We start from the raw sequence: 10,462 nt of genomic DNA on the forward strand, positions 1-10,462 counted from the left end.
CCTCCCGAGTAGCTGGGACTACAGGCACCCACCACCACACCTGGATAATTTTTTGTATTTTTTAGTAGAGACAGGGTTTCACCGTGTTAGCCAGGATAGTCTCAATCTCCTGACCTTGTGATCCGCCTGCCTCGCCCTCCCAAAGTGCTGGGATTATACAAGTGAGCCACCCTGCCTGGCCCCAGATGTTTTTCTTAGCTACTTTTTTATGTATCTGTCTTTTGCCTCTAGATATAAGCCAATAAGTACAGAGACTTAGCTGCTTTGTCTTGGTTGTATTTAGACTTTTTAAAAGTGAACCAATGCATTCAACAGAATCCAATATTCTTTCATGATAAGAATACTCAACAAACTAAGAATAGAAGGGGACTTCCAGCTAGGCGCGGTGGCTCACGCCTGTAATTCCAGCACTTTGGGAGGCCGAGGAGGGTGGATCACAAGGTCAGGAGTTCAAGACCAGCCTGGCTAAGATGGTGAAACCCCATCTCTACTAAAAATACAACAATTAGCTGGGTGTGGTGGTGAGCCCCTGTAATCCCAGCTACTCGGGAGGCTGAGGCAGAGAATTGCTTGAACCCGGGAGGTGGAGGTGGCAGTGAGCCAAATCGCACCACTGCACTCCAAAGCCCACAGCCAATACCATACTTAATAGTAAAAGACTGGATGCTTTCTTGCTAAGATAAGGAACAAGACAAGAATCTCTGCTGTTGTCACATCTATTTAACATTCTACTAGAGTTTCTAGCTAGGGCTATTAGGCAAAGAGAAAAAAAAAGAAAGAAAGAAAGAAAAAGAAAAGAAATCAAAGACAAACAGATTGGAAAGAAGTAAAATTGTTTCTATTTACATGTGACATAATCTTGTATATAGAAAATCCTAAGGAACCCGCCAAAAAAATAGAATTAATAAATGAATTCAGCAAGGTTGTAGGACACAATATCAATATACAAAAATAAACTGTATTTTTATACATTTGCAAAGAGTAACCTGAAAATAAAATTAAGAAAACAATTCCATTTATAACAGCATCAAAAAGAATGACTTAGTAAATTTAACAAAAGAAGTGCAAAACCTATACCACAAAACATCATTGAAAGAAATTAAAGAAGACCTAAATAAATAAAAAGACATTCCATCTTCATGGATTGGAAGGCAATATCATTAAAATAACAAGTTTTTCTACAGATTCAACACAACCCCTAACAAAATCCCAACAGCCATTTTGTAGAAATTGACAAGTGGATCCTAAAATTCATATGGAAATACAAGGGATCCATACCAGCCAGACAATACTGAAAAGTGAAAACAAAATTAGAGGAGTGGCACTTCTTGATCAAGGCAATGTGGTAGTGGTATAAGGATAGACATATAGATCAGTGGAATAGAACTGAAAGTAAGTGATCTTCGTAGTTATCCTAGAAAGACACTCCGACATGAGCACACAGAGGCATGATAAGGATGTTCCTTGCAATATTGCTCCTGTAACTGGAAAATTGAAAGCAACCTAAATGCCCATCAATAGGGGACTGGATTAGAAATTACTTGCACTGATACTATGGGAAAAGTTGAGGTAGATCTATAGGTACTGACTGGTGTGGACAGAGCTCCCAGACATACTGTGTAGTGAAATAAATCAAGTTGCAGAAATATACATACAACATGATGATACCATGGATATACCAAAAAAGACCACACATGCTAATCCTATGTATTACATTGAGTAAATATATGTCTGAATGTAAATGTGCAGACAAAAGACAGGTAACAGTGTTCACTCTGGAGATGAGGCTGCCATTGGGGATGGCAGGCAGAGGACTATAGTCTATAGATAGACTATATCTATAATTATTGATTTACTTTACTCCAACTATGTATTCCCATATTTCTTGTGCAAATAAAAGTTATGAAAATTTTAAAACAAAAATTTAAACACAAAAAGTAATAAATATGAGGCCGTGTGCAGTGGCTCACGCCTGTAATCCCAGCACTTTGGGAGGCCGAGGCGGGAGGATCACAAGGTCAGGAGTTTGAGATCAGCCTGACAAACACGATGAAACCCCGTCTCCACTAAAAATGCAAAAATTAGCTGGGCGTGGTGACGCGTGCTTGTAATCCCAGCTACTCGGGAGGCTGAGGCAGGAGAATCGCTTGAACCTGGGAGGCAGAGGTTGCAGTGAGCTGAGATCACGCTACTGCACTCCAGCCTGGACGACAGAGTGAGACTCCATCTCCAAAAAAAAAAAAAAAAAAGTAATAAATAAAGGTAAGGCTGTTCCAGTTGTAGAGGAAGTTGAAAGCTTATTCCTCTGAATGATTTCAACTAACGATTTAATCTTCATAGCAGCTCTTTCCAGAGAGAGGGGGATGATATAGCGAGAAGGCTGGCGATGGGAAGATTAGCTAAGGCAAGAAATAGACCCTCTGAAATGGAGGAAGAAGAGAAGATATGAAGATTCAGAGAACTTAAGAGCTGGAAGACAATTTCAAGATTGTCTGATCCAATCCCTCCTTTTTCAGGCAAGAGGGTTGGAAACTAGAGGCGAAGTGACTTGTCCAATGTCAAAGGGTCAGCTAGTAGCTAAGAAGGACAGAAACCGTGACCCCCTCATCCCCGGTCCTGCCCTGTCCCACCTGGCTACGGAGGCAGGCATGTTAGCATGCAGCTGTGTGGCTGTGTTTACCTGTCAGCCTCTACGCTGGTGGTTCTCAAGCCACCAATGAATACTGAGGTTTCTGGGGTTCTTGCTTTTCCTGACTCAGTTCTGTATTTACTTCTTTATTTCTCTGAATACACCCTCCACCCCTTGACTTCCTACAGTCTCTCTCTGTCCTCTTTATCCCTGAACTCCAGCGGCCACAGGGGCTTTCCCTACCTTGGGCCATGGTGGCTGCCTCTGGTTCCTGGGATGCTCCCCACAGAACAGCTGGGCGGTCTGGAACTTCAGCAAACTGGTGCCAGAGTGTCTGCTTCCCCTTCCATTGTGAGACTCCAGGAGAACCGAAGGCGGGGCTGGACTGCTGCACTGCCACCTGATTACCAAGCAGATCACAACTGGTTTGCTCACTTGCCCTCGGGTTTTTCTTGGCGGTGTTGCTGGATTGAGAGGAGGTGTGGAAGCTGGTGAACTGTCACAGCCTTGTGCCATGTGGCCTTTGATAGCTCTTGAGCAATAGGGCATTCCCAGGCAGGTGCTGTGCTGTGGTGGAGAAGTCAGGAGGGAGACGCGAGCTGATGGCCCCACCAGAGGGATGCAGGGAGCTGCTGGAAGGAGCATCAGGGTCCCAAGACTCTGCTCACACCGTAAAGCACCTCACTGAGCTGAGAACCCTGCTAGGTAACCAAGGCCTTTCTCTTATCCTGAAAAGTCACTTTCTGAACATTAAATGCAAACAGAACCCACTCTGTCTGAATCTCCTTTGATATGATTTCACTGTATTTAGCTTTGGCAGTGGCATTGTCTTGCGTGAGACCTGGCAGGTCCAGGACAAATCACAAATAAAAGCAAATAATCACAAATAAAATAGAGGAAGAAAAATTGGGAAAATTTGTGGAGGGGGTTTGGAAATAGGTGAGAGGGCGGGAATGCGGGTGAGCAAGGGCCTTGATCCCAGGAAGAAAGGCACAAGCCCTTTCGCAGGGAAAAAAGCGCAGGTGGAAGGAGAGAGAGGGAAGGAGAGGGAAGGGCTCTACCTGTGGAGCGGGTGTGACCCCCGTGCCCGCCCTGTCTTTCTGTGCCCTGGGCACTTCTCCCCACATCCCCTGCTTTGTGAGTCCTTCTCTCTTGGGAACGTCATTCACCAGCATTGTCCTCCCTTCTGTATTTTCAATTCTCTCTGTCTCCACTCAGCTTTTTTTAAAAAAAACTATATAATTATTTTTATTTTTAATGTCCAGAAGGTGTAATATAAGGGCCAGAGCTTCTTCCTGGACTTAATTTTATACATTCTTGATTGGTTGGTGAGACCAATAGGGATATTTTTCTTGTCTAATTTGGTATCTGGGAAAGCTTCATTCAAGTCCTCAGTGGACTGATCAAATGGAATTAAGTTCCTCATCTTCTCCAGCTGTTTCTCATACTCTCCAATCCTGCCTTTGAGAGCAACACCTACTCAGCACACGTTTTCCCATCTTCTTTTTCATCAGCATCCACCTGGGCAGTATGTTTATCCTCTGGTACAGGAAACTTTAGGGCATTAGCCTTCTTCTCAAAGTCATCCACCAAGCCTGCTTTAGCCACACTGGCCTCGTAGTAAGCCCAGTCAATAGCTGGTGGATTCTCAGGTAAAGTAGCCAGCCTGGAGGTGAAGGTCTCATTCCAGGATTTCAGGGAATTTGCAGTGGCCTTTTGGTTTCGGGGTATCATCTCTGCAAAAGCTACCCAGTCAATGGTTTTTAGAGCAAGTTTTCACCCAGCCATCCTGGTATCCTTCACCGACCCTGGCAGCCCATGGTCCACACCCCACTCACCTCTTATAGCTTATAGGGTATATGTGCACAAATGCAATTCACTATTTTAACACAGCACATCCACCTTCAACTCTTATCCCCAGTTCCCCGGCAGCCCCTGCCCTTTCTCTCAACTCCACTTCTCGGCCAAGCTCCTTGCCCACTGCTTTGCCTCCCACCACCCCTCACCTGCTGCGGGCTGCCTTCTGTCTCACGGCTGCCTTGACGCCACGCTCACCCCCTGGCTCTGAGGGCTGGGCACTGGGCGCCTTTCCTGCTCTTACATTGCAAGGCCTCCTCCAGCCCTGCCAGTACGGACCACTCCTCCTGGGCTAAGGAGACTTCTCTCTCTTGGTTGTCGCCTATCTCCCCATCCACACTGTCCTCTTCCTCTCAGTCCCCATTACAGGCTTTCCCTCCTCGACCTGGTGCCTCCCAGGGATCTGTCCCCATCTCCTCTCTTCTCACTCCACTGGCTCCCGCGTGACACTGGGGACCCCCAGAACTGTGTACTGCAGAGGCACCTTCTGCTGGACAGCTCTGCTGGGGGAACCTTGGACACTTCACAGCCGAGGAGCCCAGATGGAACTCCTCCCCTTGCTCCTTCCCCTCAAAATACCTGCCCTTCCTCTTGCAAGTCTGGTCTTGGTGAGTGAGGACACTGTCCATCCATCACTCCAGGGGACACCTGCATGCCACCTTGTACTTTCCAGCTTCCTGACCTCCCTTTAGCCCATCAGTCCAGCCCAATTCCTGATGCTGTCCTGAAACTGTGCCCCTTGCTCTGCCTTCATGGAAGCCCCCGCTTACCTGGACAACTCCTAACCAGTTTCCCATTCACCCTTTCTCCAAATGAGTCACCAGTGATTTTTCTGAAGTGCCAATTCCATCAGGTTGCTCCCCTGCTTAAGATCCCACAGTGGGTAAAGTCCAGACTTCTCAGCATCACCCTCAAAGCCTGGAGGGTCTTCTCCTGCCCACCTGGAGGCCAAGCAGGCTGACCCCCTCTCTCCCTCACCTCCCTCTCTCTTGCATGTATCAGCTTCTCTCTTTCTGAATTGTCCTCCTCTCACTTGTCTATTTTCTCCAGTACCCAGGCTCAAGCATCCCCCCTCCAGGAAGTCTTCCTGACACCCTTCCTCTGCTGCACCAGGATTCTAATCAGGGGCTGCTTCTTCTGCATTTCCTATTAGCCAACTCATACCTCAACATTATAAATACTTATCTGTCTTTCCCCCAATCACCCTGGAGGGCATGGACTGTGTCTTATTAACAGCGTTCCCAGAGCTTAATAATGACAGTGGCTAATAGCAGCAGAACGACTAATACAACCAGCAGTAGCTTTTAATACCAGATACTATTTTGAGGTATTTATAGGCATGACCCCACTTGGTCTTACAACATCCCTATAGTTAGTTACTGTTATTGTTCCTACATTACAGATGAGGAAATTGAGGCTTAAAGACATTAAATAGATCATTCACAAAGAACTGGTAGAGCCAGATTTTGAATGCAACCGTCAGACTCCAGAGCCTGGGTGCTTCATAAGTGCTTGCCTGCTGCAATATCTGGAACATAGTTGGTTTTCCAGTTCCTATTTATTGCCTGATAGAGTGAATGAATTAAAAAATGATCCCTACATAGACAAATGGATGAATGCCTGAACCCATATGCTGAGATGGGTTAGCTGGGAAGGAGGAAGAGGCAGAGGCAGAAGAGTGTAAGTGTGAGGGGGAACAGGAAGGTAAGTGCAGCTAGGGTAACTGTGGTGGCCAAAGGAGAAAGTGCCCAATGACCAGCCGGACATCAGCCTGCTTTGTGGTGCCCTGAGGCCAGTCCAAAGCAGCTGGGAACAGTTGAGAGAATTTGGGATCAATAAGGCAGTCACTCTGAGTAAAGTCCTTTGAGTTGTGCCAGTCTGAGTGGCTGGAACTCTTGGCAGCTCTGCCCACGCCCCAACCTTGAGGAGAGGGTAGGGAACTCACACCCATCTTGGAGGGCCTGGGCCTCCCCCAGAGGACCTTGCACGGTCAGGAGCACTTAGAGAAGGCTTGTTTAAGGCAGCCGCTGGACAGGAGAGAGGAGGCAGAAGCACCACAGGAGCATGAAGCCCATTCACAGGGCCAGGAAAACCCCAGCCAGCTCCTCTGCCTGGACCCTGGGGCTGAAGGCGACCTGGGCTCTGGGCCTAGGGAGGTGATTTGTAGGTTCAGCCCCTCATTCAATTCCTGTGAGCCATTAGTCAGAGGGCAAGTGGGTGAGGGTGCTGGGGAGAGGGAGGCAGCTCTGATGCAGCAGCTTGTTCCTCAGCCCAGGGGAGGGGACAGGGAGAGACAGGGAGGCTGGGCAGAGTGGATGAGCACCTTCCTGTCTGGAAGGAAGCAGGGCTGTGCCCACAGGGGAGGGACACCTGAACAGAGAAGTGAGGACACACCTGCCATCCGCATGGGGCAGGCCAGTACTCACTGGGTGGGGGTGGAGAACCTCCAGAGCCTCCTTTTATTCTCTAATTTTACAAATGGGGTCAGACCTTTCTAAGACCCAGAGAGACTTGGGTGCTGATTCTGGCCCTGCCATGAATTTCCACTGTGCCCCTGAGCAGGTGACAGTTTCTTTGCCTGTAGAATCAGAGCCCATGACGGGCTGGGTGCCAGGTCTGAGGGAGGGTGAGGAGGTGCCCCACAGGTGACTGCACAGGGAAGCCGCAGCTGGCAGACACCAGTGGATTCCTCTCTCCCCTTCCTTTTCCACCCCTAGAAACAGAGACAGTCACCCTGGAGAAGGAGTTAAACTGGTAGAGGGCCTCTGTGAGCGTGCTTCACAATTTACAAAGCACTTCAATTAAAAAAAATTTTTTTAAACTTTTATTTCAGGTTCAGAGGTACATGTGCAGATTTGTCACATAAGTAAACTCATGTCAAGGGGGTTTGTTGTACTGATTGTTTCACCACTGAATACTAAGCCTAGTACCCAATAGTTCTTTTTTCTGCTCCTCTCCCTCCTCCCACCCTCTCCACCCTCAAGTAGACCCCAGTGTCTGTTGTTTCCTTCTTTGTGTTCATAAGTTCTCACCATTTAGTTCCAACTTCTAAGTGAGAACATGAGATATTTGGTTTTCTGTTCCTGTGTTAGTTTGCTAAAGATAATGGGCTCCAGCTCCATCAATATTCCTACAAAAGACATGATCTCATTCTTTTTTATGGCTGCATAGTATTCCATGGTATATGTGTACCACATTTTCTTTATCCAATGTGTCATTGATGGGCATTTAGGTTGATTCCATGTCTTCGCTATTGTGAATAGTGCTGCAAAGAATATTTGCGTGCATTTGTCTTTTTGATAGAATGATTTATATTCATCTGGGTATATACCCAGTAATGGGATTGCTGGGTCAGATGGTAGTTCTGTTTTGAGCTCTTTGAGGAATCACCATACTGCTTTCCACAATGGTTGAACTAATTTACACTCCCACTAACAGTGTATATGTGTTCCCTTTTCTCCACAGCCTCGCCAGCATCTGTTGTTTTTTTACTTTTTAATAATAGCCATTCTAACTAGTATAAGATGGTATCTCATTGTGGTTTTGATTTACATTTTTCTAATGATCAGTGATATTGAACTTTTATTCATATGCTTGTTGGCCGCATGTATGTCTTCTTTTGAAAAGTGTCTGTTCATGTCTTTCACCCACTTTTTAATGAGGTTGTTTTTCTCTTGTAAATTTGCTTAAGATCCTTATAGAGACTGGATATTAGATCTTTGTCAAATGCATAGTTTGCAAATATTTCCTCCCATTCTGTAGGTTGTCTGTTTACTCTGTTGATAGTTTCTTTTGCTGTACAGAAGCATTTAAGTTTAATTAGATCCCATTTGTCAATTTTTGCTTTTGTTGTGATTGCTTTCAGCATCTTCATCATGAAATCTTTGCCCAATACTATGTCTAGGATGGTATTGCCTAGATTGTCTTCCAGGGTTTTTATAGTTTTGGGTTTTACATTTAAGTCTTTAATTCATCTTGAGTTGATTTCTGTATACAATGTAAAGAAGGGGTCCAGTATCAATCTTTTGGATATAGTTAGCCAGCTATCCCAGCACCATATACTGAATAGGGAGTCCTTTCCCCATTGGTTGTTTTTGTCAGTGTTGTTGAAAATCAGATGGTTGTAGGTGTGGGACCTTACTTCTGGGCTCTCTATTCTGTTCCATTGGTCTATAGGCCTGTTTTTGTACCAGTACCATGCTGTTTTGGTTATTGTTGCCCTGTAGTATAGTTTGAAGTTAAATAATGTGATGACTCCAGCTTACAAATACTTTATATTTATTTTTATGCAAAATAAATATACATATTTATTTATGTATACTTTATATATACAAATACTTTATATTTATTTATAAATAAATATATAAATATTTAATTTATATATTTTATATATAATACAATTCATATACAATTTTTTGTATATAATTTTTTGGCTAATTTTTTGTATTTCAAAGATGGGGTTTCACCATGTTGGCCAGGCTAGTCTCTAACTCCTGACCTCAGGTGATCCCCCCACCTTGGCCTTCCGAAGTGCTGGGATTACAGGAGTGAGCCACCATGCCCAGCCACAAAGCAGTTTAGAATACTGCTAGAAAGAAATACTGCTAGAAAAAAAATAGAAAACAAATTTCCTCATTTGATCTTCACAGCAACCCTATGAGGGAAGGTCGAGCTGACACTCCTATTGTTATGTTATCATTTTACCCCTGGGGGAACCAGGGTCACACCATGAAGGAGTCCACGGCTCTTTGCTTTGTATCACAATTATGCTGGGTGTCGTGAACCCCAAAACCATCAGCCACAAGGACCTGAAGATGACAGATTCTGTGCACACTGTGGGGGGACGGGAAGACCAGGAGTCAGGAGCCAAAGGTGCTGCCTGGCTGGTGCTGCTTCCTTGCTCCACAGTGGAACATTTCTTTTGTCACAGTTTGTCTGCAGGAGCTACTGACTGGCCTGGGTGGCCAGCCTCACTGTGTTGTGAGGCCAGGGGAGGCTTGCTTAGAAGCTGGTCTCAGGGGGCACTATAGCAGCGGGCATGAAGGAATTCCAGCGTTCCAGGGCCTAGGGGATGTCCAGCTGGAAGGGAGCTTTGAGATGATCTAGTTTATTCAACTGAGGTGAATAAAGAAAGCCAGACAGGCTTGCCTAAGTGAAACGAAGAAGAAGGAGGAGGAGGAGGGGAAGGGGTTGGGGGAAGATACAGAGTATAATTTTTTTTTTCTTTTTGAGACGGAGTTTCACTTTTGTTCCCTAGGCTGGAGTGCAATGATGGGATCTCAGCTCACTACAAACTCTGCCTCCTGGATTCAAGCGATTCTCCTGCCTCAGCCTCACGAGTAGCTGGGATTACAGGTGCCACAACCACGCCCAGCTAATTTTTGTATTTTTAGTAGAGATGGGGTTTCGCCATGTTGGCTGGGCTGGTCTCGAACTCCTGACCTCAGGTGATCAGCCTGCCTTAGCCTCCCAATGTGCTGGGATAACAGGCGTGAGCCACCATGCTTGGCCCAGAGTATAATAATTTTTGAAGCCAACTTTTAGTTGGGGACAGGAAAAATAATTTGAAAGGTAGGTTGGAAAGACAGAAATGACCAACATCCACATCCCCCTGGGAGGCCTTTCCCAGGCCAGTAGGAAGCCTGCCTGCTGTTCTTCTCCAGTGACACAGCCAGGGACAGGGAAGGAGGGCCATGACTAAACATGAGGACCCAGTGCTTGGCAGACAAGCGAGGTTTCACATTCCTGCAAGGGCAACTCCGGTGGCCCTCTCCTGATGGCAGGGAGCCGCCTGGAACACAGCATGACAGGGCAGTGACAGGGCACCAAGGAAATGCCCAGCGGCTCCTCACGGGGATGGGTGCAGCTGACACACGGGGCGGAGTGAGGACGTGCAGGCTCCTACCCTTCCTGACTCCAGCAGCTGCATGCAGGCAGGGCTGGGGGCCACCCCAAGAGGAAAAATAAGCCAGGTGC

The 10,462-nt window shown here is 46.2% G+C and overlaps 1 protein-coding gene and 1 pseudogene across 2 annotated transcripts in view; both read right to left on the bottom strand.

Moving 5' to 3' along the window:
• Window positions 1-2,884, bottom strand: part of TGM5 (transglutaminase 5) — a 40,894-nt gene extending 38,010 nt beyond the window's left edge. For both annotated transcript variants that reach the window (XM_011941131.1, XM_011941130.1), the window contains exon 1: window positions 2,873-2,884. In XM_011941131.1, the coding sequence (XP_011796521.1) occupies window positions 2,873-2,882 (10 nt within the window). In that variant the 5' untranslated portion in view covers window positions 2,883-2,884. The remainder of the gene's footprint in view (window positions 1-2,872) is intronic.
• Window positions 2,885-3,936: 1,052 nt separating this feature from the next.
• On the bottom strand, window positions 3,937-4,417 carry LOC105511079 (annotated as a pseudogene).
• Between the last annotated feature and the right edge of the window lie 6,045 nt (window positions 4,418-10,462).

Source organism: Colobus angolensis, unplaced genomic scaffold (assembly GCF_000951035.1).
Source record: "Colobus angolensis palliatus isolate OR3802 unplaced genomic scaffold, Cang.pa_1.0 Scaffold199, whole genome shotgun sequence".
Taxonomy (NCBI): Eukaryota; Metazoa; Chordata; class Mammalia; order Primates; family Cercopithecidae; genus Colobus; species Colobus angolensis.